Source organism: Eucyclogobius newberryi, unplaced genomic scaffold, assembly GCF_026437365.1.
Source record: "Eucyclogobius newberryi isolate DKJ021-1_F unplaced genomic scaffold, fEucNew1.0.hap1 SCAF_53, whole genome shotgun sequence".
Lineage (NCBI taxonomy): Eukaryota > Metazoa > Chordata > Actinopteri > Gobiiformes > Gobiidae > Eucyclogobius > Eucyclogobius newberryi.
Window position 1 is genome coordinate 555,343 of NW_027316201.1, and position 18,676 is coordinate 574,018.

Consider the following 18,676-nt stretch of genomic DNA (forward strand, 5'->3'; position numbering starts at 1 on the left):
AAGCGGGTCTAAAGCGGGTCTAAAGCGGGTCTAAAGAGGGTCTAAAGAGGGTCTAAAGAGGCTCTAAAGAGGGTCTAAAGCGGGTCTAAAGAGGGTCTAAAGAGGGTCTAAAGAGGGTCTAAAGAGGGTCTAAAGTGGGTCTAAAGAGGGTCTAAAGAGGGTCTAAAGTGGGTCTAATGCGGGTCTAAAGAGGGTCTAAAGCGGGTCTAAAGCGGGTCTAAAGTAGGTCTAAAGAGGGTCTAAAGAGGGTCTAAAGCGGGTCTAAAGTGGGTCTAAAGAGGGTCTAAAGAGGGTCTAAAGAGGGTCTAAAGCGGGTCTAAAGCGGTTCTAAAGTGGGTCTAAAGAGGGTCTAAAATGGGTCTAAAGCAGGTCTAAAGAGGGTCTAAAGCGGGTCTAAAGAGGCTCTAAAGAGGCTCTAAAGCGGGTCTAAAGCGGGTCTAAAGCGGGTCTAAAGCGGGTCTAAAGCGGGTCTAAAGCGGGTCTAAAGCGGGTCTAAAGCGGCTCTAAAGAGGCTCTAAAGAGGGTCTAAAGCGGGTCTAAAGAGGCTCTAAAGCGGGTCTAAAGCGGGTCTAAAGCGGGTCTAAAGCGGGTCTAAAGCGGGACTAAAGCGGGACTAAAGCGGGACTAAAGCGGGTCTAAAGCGGGTCTAAAGAGGGTCTAAAGAGGGTCTAAAGCGGGTCTAAAGAGGGTCTAAAGCGGGTCTAAAGCGGGTCTAAAGAGGGTCTAAAATGGGTCTAAAGCAGGTCTAAAGAGGGTCTAAAGCGGGTCTAAAGAGGCTCTAAAGAGGCTCTAAAGAGGGTCTAAAGAGGGTCTAAAGCGGGTCTAAAGCGGGTCTAAAGCGGGTCTAAAGAGGGTCTAAAGAGGGTCTAAAGAGGGTCTAAAGCGGGTCTAAAGAGGGTCTAAAGAGGGTCTAAAGAGGTTCTAAAGCGGGACTAAAGAGGGTCTAAAGAGGCTCTAAAGCGGGTCAAAAGAGGGTCTAAAGAGGGTCTAAAGAGGGACTAAAGCGGGACTAAAGCGGGTCTAAAGAGGGTCTAAAGCGGGTCTAAAGCGGGTCTAAAGCGGGTCTAAAGCGGGTCTAAAGCGGGTCTAAAGAGGGTCTAAAGAGGGTCTAAAGAGGCTCTAAAGAGGGTCTAAAGCGGGTCTAAAGAGGGTCTAAAGAGGGTCTAAAGAGGGTCTAAAGAGGGTCTAAAGAGGGTCTAAAGTGGGTCTAAAGAGGGTCTAAAGAGGGTCTAAAGTGGGTCTAAAGCGGGTCTAAAGAGGGTCTAAAGCGGGTCTAAAGCGGGTCTAAAGCGGGTCTAAAGAGGGTCTAAAGAGGGTCTAAAGAGGGTCTAAAGCGGGTCTAAAGTGGGTCTAAAGAGGGTCTAAAGAGGGTCTAAAGCGGGTCTAAAGCGGGTCTAAAGCGGGTCTAAAGAGGGTCTAAAATGGGTCTAAAGCGGGTCTAAAGAGGGTCTAAAGCGGGTCTAAAGCGGGTCTAAAGCGGGTCTAAAGCGGGTCTAAAGCGGGTCTAAAGAGGGTCTAAAGAGGGTCTAAAGAGGCTCTAAAGAGGGTCTAAAGCGGGTCTAAAGAGGCTCTAAAGCGGGTCTAAAGCGGGTCTAAAGCGGGTCTAAAGAGGGTCTAAAGAGGGTCTAAAGCGGGTCTAAAGCGGGTCTAAAGAGGGTCTAAAGAGGGTCTAAAGAGGGTCTAAAGAGGTTCTAAAGCGGGTCTAAAGCGGGTCTAAAGCGGGTCTAAAGAGGGTCTAAAGAGGGTCTAAAGCGGGTCTAAAGCGGGTCTAAAGCGGGTCTAAAGCGGGTCTAAAGCGGGTCTAAAGCGGGTCTAAAGAGGGTCTAAAGAGGGTCTAAAGAGGGTCTAAAGCGGGTCTAAGCGGGTCTAAGCGGGTCTAAAGAGGGTCTAAAGAGGGTCTAAAGTGGGTCTAAAGAGGGTCTAAAGAGGCTCTAAAGCGGGTCTAAAGAGGGTCTAAAGCGGGTCTAAAGCGGGTCTAAAGAGGGTCTAAAGCGGGTCTAAAGAGGGTCTAAAGCGGGTCTAAAGCGGGTCTAAAGAGGGTCTAAAGAGGGTCTAAAGTGGGTCTAAAGTGGGTCTAAAGAGGGTCTAAAGAGGGTCTAAAGTGGGTCTAAAGAGGGTCTAAAGCGGGTCTAAAGCGGGTCTAAAGCGGGTCTAAAGCGGGTCTAAAGAGGCTCTAAAGCGGGTCAAAAGAGGGTCTAAAGAGGGTCTAAAGAGGGTCTAAAGAGGGTCTAAAGCGGGTCTAAAGCGGGTCTAAAGCGGGTCTAAAGAGGCTCTAAAGAGGCTCTAAAGCGGGTCTAAAGCGGGTCTAAAGCGGGTCTAAAGAGGGACTAAAGAGGGTCTAAAGAGGCTCTAAAGCGGGTCAAAAGCGGGTCTAAAGAGGGTCTAAAGAGGGTCTAAAGCGGGACTAAAGCGGGACTAAAGCGGGTCTAAAGAGGGTCTAAAGAGGGTCTAAAGCGGGTCTAAAGCGGGTCTAAAGCGGGTCTAAAGCGGGTCTAAAGAGGGTCTAAAGCGGGTCTAAAGCGGGTCTAAAGCGGGTCTAAAGAGGGACTAAAGAGGGTCTAAAGAGGGTCTAAAGCGGGACTAAAGCGGGTCTAAAGAGGGTCTAAAGAGGGTCTAAAGCGGGTCTAAAGCGGGTCTAAAGCGGGTCTAAAGAGGGTCTAAAGCGGTCTAAAGAGGGTCTAAAGAGGGTCTAAAGAGGGTCTAAAGAGGGTCTAAAGAGGCTCTAAAGCGGGTCTAAAGAGGGTCTAAAGAGGGTCTAAAGAGGGTCTAAAGCGGGTCTAAAGAGGGTCTAAAGCGGGTCTAAAGAGGGTCTAAAGCGGGACTAAAGCGGGACTAAAGCGGGACTAAAGCGGGACTAAAGCGGGACTAAAGCGGGTCTAAAGCGGGACTAAAGCGGGACTAAAGCGGGTCTAAAGAGGGTCTAAAGAGGGTCTAAAGCGGGTCTAAAGCGGGTCTAAAGAGGTTCTAAAGCGGGTCTAAAGCGGGTCTAAAGCGGGTCTAAAGCGGGTCTAAAGCGGGTCTAAAGAGGTTCTAAAGCGGGTCTAAAGCGGGTCTAAAGAGGGTCTAAAGCGGGTCTAAAGCGGGTCTAAAGCTGGACTAAAGAGGGTCTAAAGCGGGACTAAAGCGGGTCTAAAGCGGGACTAAAGCGGGACTAAAGCGGGACTAAAGCGGGTCTAAAGCTGGACTAAAGCGGGTCTAAAGCGGGTCTAAAGAGGTTCTAAAGAGGTTCTAAAGAGGTTCTAAAGAGGTTCTAAAGAGGTTCTAAAGCTGGACTAAAGCGGGTCTAAAGCGGGACTAAAGCGGGACTAAAGCGGGACTAAAGCGGGTCTAAAGCGGGACTAAAGCGGGACTAAAGCGGGACTAAAGCGGGTCTAAAGCGGGACTAAAGCGGGACTAAAGCGGGACTAAAGCGGGACTAAAGCGGGACTAAAGCGGGACTAAAGCGGGACTAAAGCGGGACTAAAGCGGGTCTAAACATGTTAAATGTCGGTTCCAGGGGCCAGAGTCTGGCGGAGGAGACTCTTCACAGATTGGAGACTCTTCACAACCAGCAGCTCATTCTGCAGGTGACTCGGGTTCAGAAGCAGTTTGTGCGCCCTCTGGTGGTCATCGTGGATTAATAAAGCCATAATCAGAGACCTTTCCTAACCCTGTTGGTGTTGTTTTTTCAGAACCAGTTGTTGGACTCGGCTCTAAAGATGGTCATGAGACCTCAGGCTCCGCCCACAGCTCACCTGAGCTCAGGTAACAAACAAAAAGCCGCCGCCTGAAAACACAAGCTTTTATTTATGACCTCGTCTGTTTCTCATTTGTGTTTTTCATCTTCTCAGATCACAGAGCTGCTGCTCAGGTGTTTCCTCTCACCTCAGTTCCGCCCTGCTGTGAACGAGCCACACACAGGTCAGTCCAGGTCTGGTCCAGGTCAGTCCAGGTCAGTCCAGGTCAGTCCAGGTCAGTCCAGGTCAGTCCAGGTCAGGTCCAGGTCAGTCCAGGTCAGTCCAGGTCTGGTCCAGATTATCCCAGACCAAACCAGGATTAAATGTTCCGTTTTCTGCTTCAGTTTGCCTGCAGACACGACCTCAGCCAATCAGAGCGGAGCGGAGGTGGGACTTGGAGCCAGTGAGGTCATGAAGGGGGCGGAGCATCTGATGAGCGACATAAAGGCCCTGAACCACGGCCAGAGACCCGCCCTGAACCACGGCCAGAGACCCGCCCTGAACCACGGCCAGAGACCCGCCCTGAACCACGCCCAGAGACCCGCCCTGAACCACGGCCAGAGACCCGCCCTGAACCACGGCCAGAGACCCGCCCTGAACCACGGCCAGAGACCCGCCCTGAACCACGGCCAGAGACCCGCCCTGAACCACGGCCAGAGACCCGCCCTGAACCACGGCCAGAGACCCGCCCTGAACCACGGCCAGAGACCCGCCCTGAACCACGGCCAGAGACCCGCCCTGAACCACGCCCAGAGACCCGCCCTGAACCACGCCCAGAGACCCGCCCTGAACCACGCCCAGAGACCCGCCCTGAACCACGCCCAGAGACCCGCCCTGAACCACGCCCAGAGACCCGCCCTGAACCACGCCCAGAGACCCGCCCTGAACCACGCCCAGAGACCCGCCCTGAACCACGCCCAGAGACCCGCCCCTCGGCCCGGTCAGAGCATGCTCAGTCGGCCCAAACACACGAGGAACCAGAAAACTACAAACATCAAACAATCAGGACCAAAAAGTCTGGCCACGTCACCAGAGCTGCAGCAGAACCAGCAAACATCTCACCAGGAACATCTGAGGAACCAGCAAGACCAAACCAGGACTGAAGATGAGACACCAGCACAAACCAGGACTGAAGATGAGACACCAGCACAAACCAGGACTGAAACGCAGAGATGTGTCTTCTCCAAACTGGGTCCGGGCTTTGGGCAGGTTTTGGGGAGTCGAGGTGGATCTGGGTCAGGTCTACTGAAGGGTCTGGAGGGTCCGCAGGGTCCGGTCTCAGTCCTGGACGAGGCTCGGCTGGTCCTGAAGACGCTCCGGAGGCAGAGGAAAGTTCTGAAGGAGAATCTGGAGTCCCAGCTCAGAGCCAGAGATGGAGAGATCCTGCTCTGTCAGCTGGACGCACTCGCACAGAACAGGTCAGCCGGAGGTCAGCTGAAGGTCCAGAAGCTCCATGAGAAACGCTGGACTCATGCTTGTTCTTCTGCTGTTTTTCAGAGACTGTTCTGACCAGATCCGCATCAGGAAAACGGTGGATTTCTGGATCAGGGCCATGACCAAAGAGATTCAGGTGAGGAAGAGGAGGATGAAGAGGATGATGGGGAAGATGAGGATGATGGGGATGATGGGGAAGATGAGGATGATGAGGATGATGAGGATGATGAGGATGATGAGGATGATGGGGATGATGGGGAAGATGAGGATGATGAGGATGATGAGGATGATGAGGATGATGAGGATGATGGGGATGATGAGGATGATGAGGATGATGAGGATGATGAGGATGATGAGGATGATGAGGATGATGGGGAAGATGAGGATGATGGAGAAGATGAGGATGATGGGGAAGATGAGGATGATGGGGAAGATGGGGAAGATGAGGATGATGGGGATGATGGGGATGATGGGGATGATGAGGATGATGAGGATGATGAGGATGATGGGGATGATGGGGAAGATGAGGATGATGGAGAAGATGAGGATGATGGGGAAGATGAGGATGATGGGGAAGATGGGGAAGATGGGGAAGATGAGGATGATGGGGAAGATGGGGAAGATGGGGAAGATGAGGATGATGGAGAAGATGAGGATGATGAGGATGATGGAGAAGATGAGGATGATGGGGAAGATGAGGATGATGGAGAAGATGAGGATGATGGGGAAGATGAGGATGATGGAGAAGATGAGGATGATGGAGAAGATGAGGATGATGGAGAAGATGAGGATGATGAGGATGATGGAGAAGATGAGGATGATGGGGAAGATGAGGATGATGGAGAAGATGAGGATGATGGGGAAGATGAGGATGATGGAGAAGATGAGGATGATGGAGAAGATGAGGATGATGGAGAAGATGAGGATGATGGAGAAGATGAGGATGATGAGGATGATGGGGAAGATGAGGATGATGAGGATGATGGAGAAGATGAGGATGATGGAGAAGATGAGGAAGATGGGGAAGATGAGGATGATGGAGAAGATGAGGATGATGAGGATGATGGAGAAGATGAGGATGATGGGGAAGATGAGGATGATGGAGAAGATGAGGATGATGGGGAAGATGAGGATGATGGAGAAGATGAGGATGATGGAGAAGATGAGGATGATGGAGAAGATGAGGATGATGAGGATGATGGGGAAGATGAGGATGATGGGGAAGATGAGGATGATGGAGAAGATGAGGATGATGGAGAAGATGAGGATGATGAGGATGATGGGGAAGATGAGGATGATGGAGAAGATGAGGATGATGTAGTAGATGGAGGGGGAAGAGGAAGATCAGACGTGCTTGGTGTCTCTCTTTTGTGTTCATTAAAGTTGGATTGGATGGACAGGTCAGACATGAATAAGGTCCAGACTTAAAGGTGATGTCTTCAGGTGAGATTCAGGGCTGAAGATTGAGAGGGACATTCACTGGTCTGCAGACAGGGGGCGCGCTAGTTCCTGTGAATCTGGTTTCATCTGGTTGACTGACCTCCTGGTCCTGGTTCTGATCCTGGTCCTAGTTCTGATCCTGGTCTTGGTTCTGATCCTGGTCCTAGTTCTGATCCTGGTTCTGATCCTGGTCCTAGTTCTGATCCTGGTTCTGATCCTGGTCTTGGTTCTGATCCTGGTCCTAGTTCTGATCCTGGTTCTGATCCTGGTCTTGGTTCTGTTTCAGGTCGAGGCTGAAAAGTCTTCATTCAAACCGGACTCTGTTGGAACCAATAAGAACGCAGCAGACAGGAAAAAGCCCTCCCCCTCAGGCAGACCGAGGCCACTGAGCGCGCTCAGAACAACGTCCTGGAAACCCACCAGAACCAGCACCGACCCGGTTTGTCTGATTTACCTGGTTCTGAATTACTCCCTTGTTTAAACTCTGGTCTAGTTCAGGTTTAGTCCCGGTTTAGTCCCAGTGTCAGACCCGGTTTAGTCCCGGTTTAGTCCCGGTTTAGTCCCAGTGTCAGACCCGGTTTAGTCCCGGTTTAGTCCCAGTGTCAGACCTGGTTTAGTCCCAGTGTCAGACCCGGTTTAGTCCCAGTGTCAGACCCGGTTTAGTCCCGGTTCTAACCCGGTTTCCAGCCCGCAGACCCGGCGCTGTACCCGAGGCGTGTTTATGGTAAAGCGGCTCACGAGGGGCAGAGGCGGAGTCTGAAGAAGAGCCCGTACCTGCGCCTGAACTCACCTGTGTCCCCTGACCCCGCCCCCAGGCCAAGCAGGCCCCGCCCCCGCCTCGTCGAGAGCGTCAGAGGTGAGTTTCCATGGTAACCGCCGGTAACAATGTGGAACTTACATTTGTCTGTGTCTCAGGAGTAAAGCTCAAGTCCTGCAAGACCCAGACCAGCCCTGACTCTGACTCTGACTCTGACCCTGACCCTGACCCTGACCCTGACCCTGACCCTGACCCTGGTCCTGGTCCTGGTCCTGGTCCTGGTCCTGGTCCTGGTCCTGGTCCTGGTCCTGGTCCTGGTCCTGGTCCTGGTCCTGGTCCTGGTCCGTCTGGACCCAGTTTCCCGGCCACAGCCATCCTTCTCGGTTAGTACAAACGTCTCTCAAACTCAAATGTTTGTTTCTAATGTTGTGACATCACAATGATTGACAGGACCACCCAGGATATACTCCTCCCACATGGTGAGATCACCGCCCAGAGCCCGCCCACAGCCACAGGAGGAAGTGACATCACAACCCAAATTCCCTCAAAGGGACGCGAGCTCAGGAGACGCAGCGAGAGACGAAGAGGCCGAGGTGTGTCGCTCCCACCGGGAGGATTATATTTATTATATTTATTATATTTATTACAATTATTATAATTATTATAATTAACTCACATTTAAACTCACCATTAAAGAGAAAAAACATAAAGGAAGCGGGATCAGATCATAATTAGATTTATATTTTTACCATCCAGGTCCAAACCAGGACTAAACCAGGACTAAACCAGGACTAAACCAGGACTAAACCAGGTCTAAACCAGGACTAAACCAGGACTAAACCAGGACTAAACCAGGACTAAACCAGGTCTAAACCAGGACTAAACCAGGACTAAACCAGGTCTAAACCAGGACTAAACCAGGTCTAAACCAGGACTAAACCAGGTCTAAACCAGTTCTAAACCAGTTCTAAACCAGGTCTGAACCAGGTCCAAAGCGGGACTAGACCAGGACTAAACCAGTGTCTCTCTCCCAGGCCTCAGGAGCTGCAGTGCCTCCGGTGGTGAACATTGTCCAACAGGAAGAGGAAGAGGCCGAGTTTCCTGGGACACACTTCCTGTCTGTGACTGAGCTGGATCAGGTAAAGTCACGTGGATCTCTCTGACCTCTGACCTCTGACCTTTGCTCATGTGCTCCTGTGCTCTAGTCCCAGATTCCTGAAGGTCCTGAGGAGGTCCTGCAGCTGGAGGGAGGTCCTGGTCCAGACCCAGTCCAGTACCAGGGTCCACAGTTCCCTCCACAGACTCCAGCCTCAGCTCTAACCTCGGCCCAGGAGCAGAGCCTGGATCTGGGCCTGAACGTCCAGCCAGACGCCCTGGAGGAGCGGCTGGTGCAGTGGTAACCACGACGATATGAGTAGAGGACGTGTGGTCAGGAGGGGACGTGCGGTCAGGAGGGGACGTGCGGCCAGGAGGGGACGTGCGGCCAGGAGGGGACGTGCGGCCAGGAGGGGACGTGCGGTCAGGAGGGGACGTGTGGTCAGGAGAGGACGTGTGGTCAGGAGGGGACGTGTGGTCAGGAGAGGACGTGTGGTCAGGAGGGGACGTGTGGTCAGGAGGGGACGTGCGGTCAGGAGGGGACGTGCGGCCAGGAGGGGACGTGCGGCCAGGAGGGGACATGCGGTCAGGAGGGGACGTGTGGTCAGGAGAGGACGTGTGGTCAGGAGGGGACGTGTGGTCAGGAGGGGACGTGCGGTCAGGAGGGGACGTGCGGTCAGGAGGGGACGTGCGGTCAGGAGGGGACGTGTGGTCAGGAGGGGACGTGCGGTCAGGAGGGGACGTGTGGTCAGGAGGGGACGTGCGGCCAGGAGGGGACGTGCGGCCAGGAGGGGACGTGCGGCCAGGAGGGGACGTGCGGTCAGGAGGGGACGTGCGGTCAGGAGGGGACGTGCGGCCAGGAGGGGACGTGCGGCCAGGAGGGGACGTGCGGTCAGGAGGGGACGTGCGGTCAGGAGGGGACGTGCGGTCAGGAGGGGACGTGCGGTCAGGAGGGGACGTGTGGTCAGGAGAGGACGTGTGGTCAGGAGGGGACGTGCGGTCAGGAGGGGACGTGCGGTCAGGAGGGGACGTGCGGCCAGGAGGGGACGTGCGGTCAGGAGGGGACGTGTGGTCAGGAGAGGACGTGTGGTCAGGAGGGGACGTGCGGTCAGGAGGGGACGTGCGGTCAGGAGGGGACGTGCGGTCAGGAGAAACCTTTTACAGTTAGTATTTCTGGACTGAAGTGTGACCGTGGTCAGAGCGGGCTGTGTGTTTATGTTGTGTGCTCATGTCCAGGCTCATCTGTGAGATGATCCGCCCTCCTGTCACGGACCCCACCCACAAACTCTACACCTGCCAATCAGAGCCAGATGAGAGGCCTGAGCCCGCCCACAGAATATCTCCTGTCCAATCAGAACCCAGCGCTGCCTCCAACCTCAGTGAGTCCCGCTTTAATCCCGCTTTAGACCGCTTTAGTCCCGCTTTAGACCCGCTTTAGACCACTTTAATCCCACTTTAGTCCTGCTTTAGACCTGCTTTAGACCCGCTTTAGACCCGCTTTAGACCCGCTTTAGACCCGCTTTAGACCGCTTTAGACCCGCTTTAGACCGCTTTAGACCGCTTTAGACCCGCTTTAGACCGCTTTAGACCCGCTTTAGACCCGCTTTAGACCCGCTTTAGACCTGCTTTAGACCCGCTTTAGACCCGCTTTAGACCTGCTTTAGACCCGCTTTAGACCGCTTTAGACCCGCTTTAGACCGCTTTAGACCCACTTTAGACCGCTTTAGACCGCTTTAGACCCGCTTTAGACCGCTTTAGACCCACTTTAGACCGCTTTAGACCCGCTTTAGACCGCTTTAGACCCGCTTTAGTCCCGCTTTAGACCCGCTTTAGACCCGCTTTAGACCGCTTTAGACCCGCTTTAGACCGCTTTAGACCGCTTTAGACCCACTTTAGACCGCTTTAGACCCGCTTTAGACCCGCTTTAGACCCGCTTTAGACCCGCTTTAGACCGCTTTAGTCCTGCTTTAGACCCGCTTTAGTCCCGTTTTAGACCCGCTTTAGACCCGCTTTAGACCCGCTTTAGACCGCTTTAGACCGCTTTAGTCCCGCTTTAGACCCGCTTTAGACCCGCTTTAGACCCGCTTTAGACCGCTTTAGTCCCGCTTTAGACCCGCTTTAGACCCGCTTTAGACCCGCTTTAGACCGCTTTAGTCCCGCTTTAGACCTGCTTTAGACCCGCTTTAGACCCGCTTTAGACCGCTTTAGTCCCGCTTTAGACCCGCTTTAGACCCGCTTTAGACCCGCTTTAGTCCCGCTTTAGTCCCGCTTTAGTCCCGCTTTAGTCCCGCTTTAGACTCGCTTTAGACCCGCTTTAGACCGCTTTAGACCCGCTTTAGACCGCTTTAGTCCCGCTTTAGACCGCTTTAGACCCGCTTTAGACCCGCTTTAGACCCGCTTTAGTCCCGCTTTAGACCCGCTTTAGACCCGCTTTAGACCCGCTTTAGACCCGCTTTAGTCCCGCTTTAGTCCCGCTTTAGACCTGCTTTAGACCCGCTTTAGTCCCGCTTTAGACCCGCTTTAGACCGCTTTAGACCCGCTTTAGACCGCTTTAGTCCCGCTTTAGACCGCTTTAGTCCCGCTTTAGACCCGCTTTAGACCCGCTTTAGACCCGCTTTAGACCCGCTTTAGACCCGCTTTAGACCCGCTTTAGACCCGCTTTAGTCCCGCTTTAGTCCCGCTTTAGACCCGCTTTAGACCCGCTTTAGTCCCGCTTTAGTCCCGCTTTAGTCCCGCTTTAGACCCGCTTTAGACCCGCTTTAGTCCCGCTTTAGTCCCGCTTTAGTCCCGCTTTAGACCCGTTTTAGACCCGCTTTAGACCCGCTTTAGACCCGCTTTAGACCGCTTTAGACCGCTTTAGTCCCGCTTTAGACCCGCTTTAGACCCGCTTTAGACCCGCTTTAGACCGCTTTAGTCCCGCTTTAGACCCGCTTTAGACCCGCTTTAGACCCGCTTTAGACCGCTTTAGTCCCGCTTTAGACCTGCTTTAGACCCGCTTTAGACCCGCTTTAGACCGCTTTAGTCCCGCTTTAGACCCGCTTTAGACCCGCTTTAGACCCGCTTTAGTCCCGCTTTAGTCCCGCTTTAGTCCCGCTTTAGTCCCGCTTTAGACTCGCTTTAGACCCGCTTTAGACCGCTTTAGACCCGCTTTAGACCGCTTTAGTCCCGCTTTAGACCGCTTTAGACCCGCTTTAGACCCGCTTTAGACCCGCTTTAGTCCCGCTTTAGACCCGCTTTAGACCCGCTTTAGACCCGCTTTAGACCCGCTTTAGTCCCGCTTTAGTCCCGCTTTAGACCCGCTTTAGACCCGCTTTAGTCCCGCTTTAGTCCCGCTTTAGTCCCGCTTTAGACCCGCTTTAGACCCGCTTTAGACCCGCTTTAGTCCCGCTTTAGTCCCGCTTTAGTCCCGCTTTAGTCCCGCTTTAGACTCGCTTTAGACCCGCTTTAGACCGCTTTAGACCCGCTTTAGACCGCTTTAGACCGCTTTAGACCGCTTTAGACCCGCTTTGGACCGCTTTAGACCCGCTTTAGACCCGCTTTAGACCCGCTTTAGACCCGCTTTAGACCCGCTTTAGTCCCGCTTTAGTCCCGCTTTAGACCCGCTTTAGACCCGCTTTAGTCCCGCTTTAGTCCCGCTTTAGTCCCGCTTTAGACCCGCTTTAGACCCGCTTTAGTCCCGCTTTAGTCCCGCTTTAGTCCCGCTTTAGACCCGCTTTAGTCCCGCTTTAGTCCCGCTTTAGTCCCGCTTTAGTCCCGCTTTAGTCCCGCTTTAGTCCCGCTTTAGACCCGCTTTAGTCCCGCTTTAGTCCCGCTTTAGACCCGCTTTAGACCCGCTTTAGACCGCTTTAGACCCGCTTTAGACCGCTTTAGACCCGCTTTAGACCCGCTTTAGACCGCTTTAGACCCGCTTTAGACCCGCTTTAGACCCGCTTTAGACCCGCTTTAGACCCGCTTTAGACCGCTTTAGTCCTGCTTTAGACCCGCTTTAGTCCCGTTTTAGACCGCTTTAGACCCGCTTTAGACCGCTTTAGTCCCGCTTTAGACCGCTTTAGACCCGCTTTAGACCCGCTTTAGACCCGCTTTAGTCCCGCTTTAGACCCGCTTTAGACCCGCTTTAGACCCGCTTTAGACCCGCTTTAGTCCCGCTTTAGTCCCGCTTTAGACCTGCTTTAGACCCGCTTTAGTCCCGCTTTAGTCCCGCTTTAGTCCCGCTTTAGACCCGCTTTAGACCCGCTTTAGTCCCGCTTTAGTCCCGCTTTAGTCCCGCTTTAGTCCCGCTTTAGACCGCTTTAGACCCGCTTTAGACCGCTTTAGTCCCGCTTTAGACCGCTTTAGTCCCGCTTTAGACCCGCTTTAGACCCGCTTTAGACCCGCTTTAGACCCGCTTTAGACCCGCTTTAGACCCGCTTTAGACCCGCTTTAGTCCCGCTTTAGTCCCGCTTTAGACCCGCTTTAGACCCGCTTTAGTCCCGCTTTAGTCCCGCTTTAGTCCCGCTTTAGACCCGCTTTAGACCCGCTTTAGTCCCGCTTTAGTCCCGCTTTAGACCCGCTTTAGACCCGCTTTAGACCGCTTTAGACCCGCTTTAGACCCGCTTTAGACCCGTTTTAGACCCGCTTTAGACCCGCTTTAGACCCGCTTTAGACCGCTTTAGTCCCGCTTTAGACCCGCTTTAGACCCGCTTTAGACCCGCTTTAGACCGCTTTAGTCCCGCTTTAGACCCGCTTTAGACCCGCTTTAGACCCGCTTTAGACCGCTTTAGTCCCGCTTTAGACCTGCTTTAGACCCGCTTTAGACCCGCTTTAGACCGCTTTAGTCCCGCTTTAGACCCGCTTTAGACCCGCTTTAGACCCGCTTTAGTCCCGCTTTAGTCCCGCTTTAGTCCCGCTTTAGTCCCGCTTTAGACTCGCTTTAGACCCGCTTTAGACCGCTTTAGACCCGCTTTAGACCGCTTTAGTCCCGCTTTAGACCGCTTTAGACCCGCTTTAGACCCGCTTTAGACCCGCTTTAGTCCCGCTTTAGACCCGCTTTAGACCCGCTTTAGACCCGCTTTAGACCCGCTTTAGTCCCGCTTTAGTCCCGCTTTAGACCCGCTTTAGACCCGCTTTAGTCCCGCTTTAGTCCCGCTTTAGTCCCGCTTTAGACCCGCTTTAGACCCGCTTTAGACCCGCTTTAGTCCCGCTTTAGTCCCGCTTTAGTCCCGCTTTAGTCCCGCTTTAGACTCGCTTTAGACCCGCTTTAGACCGCTTTAGTCCCGCTTTAGACCGCTTTAGACCCGCTTTGGACCGCTTTAGACCCGCTTTAGTCCCGCTTTAGACCCGCTTTAGACCCGCTTTAGACCCGCTTTAGACCCGCTTTAGTCCCGCTTTAGTCCCGCTTTAGACCCGCTTTAGACCCGCTTTAGTCCCGCTTTAGTCCCGCTTTAGTCCCGCTTTAGACCCGCTTTAGACCCGCTTTAGTCCCGCTTTAGTCCCGCTTTAGTCCCGCTTTAGACCCGCTTTAGTCCCGCTTTAGTCCCGCTTTAGTCCCGCTTTAGTCCCGCTTTAGTCCCGCTTTAGACCCGCTTTAGTCCCGCTTTAGTCCCGCTTTAGACCCGCTTTAGTCCCGCTTTAGACCCGCTTTAGACCCGCTTTAGACCCGCTTTAGACCGCTTTAGTCCCGCTTTAGTCCCGCTTTAGACCCGCTTTAGTCCCGCTTTAGTCCCGCTTTAGACCCGCTTTAGTCCCGCTTTAGACCCGCTTTAATCCCGCTTTAATCCCGCTTTAGACCCGCTTTAGACCCGCTTTAGACCCGAATTAGTCCCGCTTTAGACCCGCTTTAGACCCGCTTTAGACCCGCTTTAGACCGCTTTAGACCCGCTTTAGACCGCTTTAGACCCGCTTTAGACCGCTTTAGTCCCGCTTTAGTCCCGCTTTAGACCCGCTTTAGACCCGCTTTAGACCCGCTTTAGACCGCTTTAGACCGCTTTAGACCCGCTTTAGACCGCTTTAGACCCGCTTTAGACCCGCTTTAGACCCGCTTTAGACCGCTTTAGACCCGCTTTAGACCGCTTTAGTCCCGCTTTAGACCCGCTTTAGACCCGCTTTAGACCCGCTTTAGACCGCTTTAGTCCCGCTTTAGACCCGCTTTAGACCCGCTTTAGACCGCTTTAGACCCGCTTTAGACCCGCTTTAGACCCGCTTTAGACCCGCTTTAGACCCGCTTTAGACCGCTTTAGTCCCGCTTTAGTCCCGCTTTAGACCCGCTTTAGTCCCGCTTTAGTCCCGCTTTAGACCCGCTTTAGACCCGCTTTAGACCCGCTTTAGTCCCGCTTTAGTCCCGCTTTAGTCCCGCTTTAGTCCCGCTTTAGACTCGCTTTAGACCCGCTTTAGACCGCTTTAGTCCCGCTTTAGACCGCTTTAGACCCGCTTTGGACCGCTTTAGACCCGCTTTAGTCCCGCTTTAGACCCGCTTTAGACCCGCTTTAGACCCGCTTTAGTCCCGCTTTAGTCCCGCTTTAGACCCGCTTTAGACCCGCTTTAGTCCCGCTTTAGTCCCGCTTTAGTCCCGCTTTAGACCCGCTTTAGACCCGCTTTAGTCCCGCTTTAGTCCCGCTTTAGTCCCGCTTTAGACCCGCTTTAGTCCCGACCCGCTTTAGACCCGCTTTAGTCCCGCTTTAATCCCGCTTTAGTCCCGCTTTAGTCCCGCTTTAGTCCCGCTTTAGTCCCGCTTTAGTCCCGCTTTAGTCTCGCTTTAGACCCGCTTTAGTCCCGCTTTAGTCCCGCTTTAGACCCGCTTTAGACCCGCTTTAGTCCCGCTTTAGTCCCGCTTTAGTCCCGCTTTAGTCCCGCTTTAGACCCGCTTTAGACCCGCTTTAGACCCGCTTTAGACCCGCTTTAGACCCGAATTAGTCCCGCTTTAGACCCGCTTTAGACCCGCTTTAGACCGCTTTAGACCCGCTTTAGACCGCTTTAGACCCGCTTTAGACCGCTTTAGACCCGCTTTAGACCCGCTTTAGACCGCTTTAGACCCGCTTTAGACCGCTTTAGACCCGCTTTAGACCGCTTTAGTCCCGCTTTAGACCCGCTTTAGACCGCTTTAGACCCGCTTTAGACCGCTTTAGACCCGCTTTAGACCCGCTTTAGACCCGCTTTAGACCGCTTTAGACCCGCTTTAGTCCCGCTTTAGACCCGCTTTAGTCCCGCTTTAGTCCCGCTTTAGACCCGCTTTAGACCCGCTTTAGTCCCGCTTTAGTCCCGCTTTAGTCCCGCTTTAGACCCGCTTTAGTCCCGACCCGCTTTAGACCCGCTTTAGTCCCGCTTTAATCCCGCTTTAGTCCCGCTTTAGTCCCGCTTTAGTCCCGCTTTAGTCCCGCTTTAGTCCCGCTTTAGTCTCGCTTTAGACCCGCTTTAGTCCCGCTTTAGTCCCGCTTTAGACCCGCTTTAGACCCGCTTTAGTCCCGCTTTAGTCCCGCTTTAGTCCCGCTTTAGTCCCGCTTTAGACCCGCTTTAGACCCGCTTTAGACCCGCTTTAGACCCGCTTTAGACCCGAATTAGTCCCGCTTTAGACCCGCTTTAGACCCGCTTTAGACCGCTTTAGACCCGCTTTAGACCGCTTTAGACCCGCTTTAGACCGCTTTAGACCCGCTTTAGACCCGCTTTAGACCGCTTTAGACCCGCTTTAGACCGCTTTAGACCCGCTTTAGACCGCTTTAGTCCCGCTTTAGACCCGCTTTAGACCGCTTTAGACCCGCTTTAGACCGCTTTAGACCCGCTTTAGACCCGCTTTAGACCCGCTTTAGACCGCTTTAGACCCGCTTTAGTCCCGCTTTAGACCCGCTTTAGTCCCGCTTTAGTCCCGCTTTAGTCCCGCTTTAGACCCGCTTTAGACCGCTTTAGACCCGCTTTAGACCGCTTTAGACCCGCTTTAGACCGCTTTAGACCCGCTTTAGACCCGCTTTAGACCCGCTTTAGTCCCGCTTTAGTCCCGCTTTAGTCCCGCTTTAGACCCGCTTTAGACCCGCTTTAGACCCGCTTTAGTCCCGCTTTAGTCCCGCTTTAGTCCCGCTTTAGTCCCGCTTTAGTCCCGCTTTAGACCCGCTTTAGACCCGCTTTAGACCCGCTTTAGTCCCGCTTTAGTCCCGCTTTAGTCCCGCTTTAGACCCGCTTTAGACCCGCTTTAGTCCCGCTTTAATCCCGCTTTAGTCCCGCTTTAGTCCCGCTTTAGTCCCGCTTTAGTCCCGCTTTAGACCCGCTTTAGTCCCGCTTTAGACCCGCTTTAGACCGCTTTAGACCCGCTTTAGACCGCTTTAGTCCCGCTTTAGACCCGCTTTAGACCGCTTTAGACCCGCTTTAGACCGCTTTAGACCCGCTTTAGACCCGCTTTAGACCCGCTTTAGACCGCTTTAGACCCGCTTTAGACCGCTTTAGTCCCGCTTTAGACCCGCTTTAGACCGCTTTAGACCCGCTTTAGACCGCTTTAGACCCGCTTTAGACCCGCTTTAGTCCCGCTTTAGTCCCGCTTTAGTCCCGCTTTAGACCCGCTTTAGACCGCTTTAGACCCGCTTTAGACCGCTTTAGACCCGCTTTAGACCGCTTTAGACCCGCTTTAGACCCGCTTTAGACCCGCTTTAGTCCCGCTTTAGTCCCGCTTTAGTCCCGCTTTAGACCCGCTTTAGACCCGCTTTAGTCCCGCTTTAGTCCCGCTTTAGTCCCGCTTTAGACCCGCTTAGACCTGCTTTAGACCCGCTTTAGACCCGCTTTAGACCCGCTTTAGTCCCGCTTTAGTCCCGCTTTAGTCCCGCTTTAGACCCGCTTTAGTCCCGCTTTAGTCCCGCTTTAGTCCCGCTTTAGTCCCGCTTTAGTCCCGCTTTAGACCCGCTTTAGACCCGCTTTAGACCCGCTTTAGTCCCGCTTTAGTCCCGCTTTAGTCCCGCTTTAGACCCGCTTTAGACCCGCTTTAGTCCCGCTTTAATCCCGCTTTAGTCCCGCTTTAGTCCCGCTTTAGTCCCGCTTTAGTCCCGCTTTAGACCCGCTTTAGTCCCGCTTTAGACCCGCTTTAATCCCGCTTTAATCCCGCTTTAGACCCGCTTTAGACCCGCTTTAGACCCGCTTTAGACCCGCTTTAGACCGCTTTAGACCCGCTTTAGACCCGCTTTAGACCGCTTTAGACCGCTTTAGACCCGCTTTAGACCCGCTTTAGTCCCGCTTTAGTCCCGCTTTAGACCCGCTTTAGACCCGCTTTAGTCCCGCTTTAGTCCCGCTTTAGTCCCGCTTTAGACCCGCTTTAGTCCCGACCCGCTTTAGACCCGCTTTAGTCCCGCTTTAATCCCGCTTTAGTCCCGCTTTAGTCCCGCTTTAGTCCCGCTTTAGTCCCGCTTTAGTCCCGCTTTAGTCTCGCTTTAGACCCGCTTTAGTCCCGCTTTAGTCCCGCTTTAGACCCGCTTTAGACCCGCTTTAGTCCCGCTTTAGTCCCGCTTTAGTCCCGCTTTAGTCCCGCTTTAGACCCGCTTTAGACCCGCTTTAGACCCGCTTTAGACCCGCTTTAGACCCGAATTAGTCCCGCTTTAGACCCGCTTTAGACCCGCTTTAGACCGCTTTAGACCCGCTTTAGACCGCTTTAGACCCGCTTTAGACCGCTTTAGACCCGCTTTAGACCCGCTTTAGACCGCTTTAGACCCGCTTTAGACCGCTTTAGACCCGCTTTAGACCGCTTTAGTCCCGCTTTAGACCCGCTTTAGACCGCTTTAGACCCGCTTTAGACCGCTTTAGACCCGCTTTAGACCCGCTTTAGACCCGCTTTAGACCGCTTTAGACCCGCTTTAGTCCCGCTTTAGACCCGCTTTAGTCCCGCTTTAGTCCCGCTTTAGACCCGCTTTAGACCCGCTTTAGTCCCGCTTTAGTCCCGCTTTAGTCCCGCTTTAGACCCGCTTTAGTCCCGACCCGCTTTAGACCCGCTTTAGTCCCGCTTTAATCCCGCTTTAGTCCCGCTTTAGTCCCGCTTTAGTCCCGCTTTAGTCCCGCTTTAGTCCCGCTTTAGTCTCGCTTTAGACCCGCTTTAGTCCCGCTTTAGTCCCGCTTTAGACCCGCTTTAGACCCGCTTTAGTCCCGCTTTAGTCCCGCTTTAGTCCCGCTTTAGTCCCGCTTTAGACCCGCTTTAGACCCGCTTTAGACCCGCTTTAGACCCGCTTTAGACCCGAATTAGTCCCGCTTTAGACCCGCTTTAGACCCGCTTTAGACCGCTTTAGACCCGCTTTAG

At 53.5% G+C, this 18,676-nt stretch overlaps 1 protein-coding gene across 1 annotated transcript in view; it reads left to right on the forward strand.

Annotated features, from left to right (window-relative positions):
• LOC140383531 (uncharacterized) overlaps positions 1-18,676 on the forward strand; it is a gene marked incomplete at its 3' end in the record, with an annotated part of 49,381 nt that overhangs the window by 2,604 nt on the left and 28,101 nt on the right. The window contains exons 5-16 of the mRNA XM_072465976.1: positions 3,497-3,566; positions 3,672-3,744; positions 3,831-3,900; positions 4,034-5,134; positions 5,214-5,286; positions 6,877-7,029; positions 7,278-7,446; positions 7,506-7,730; positions 7,798-7,940; positions 8,382-8,486; positions 8,559-8,743; positions 9,679-9,821. Of these exons, the coding sequence (XP_072322077.1) occupies positions 3,497-3,566; positions 3,672-3,744; positions 3,831-3,900; positions 4,034-5,134; positions 5,214-5,286; positions 6,877-7,029; positions 7,278-7,446; positions 7,506-7,730; positions 7,798-7,940; positions 8,382-8,486; positions 8,559-8,743; positions 9,679-9,821 (2,510 nt within the window). The remainder of the gene's footprint in view (positions 1-3,496; positions 3,567-3,671; positions 3,745-3,830; positions 3,901-4,033; positions 5,135-5,213; positions 5,287-6,876; positions 7,030-7,277; positions 7,447-7,505; positions 7,731-7,797; positions 7,941-8,381; positions 8,487-8,558; positions 8,744-9,678; positions 9,822-18,676) is intronic.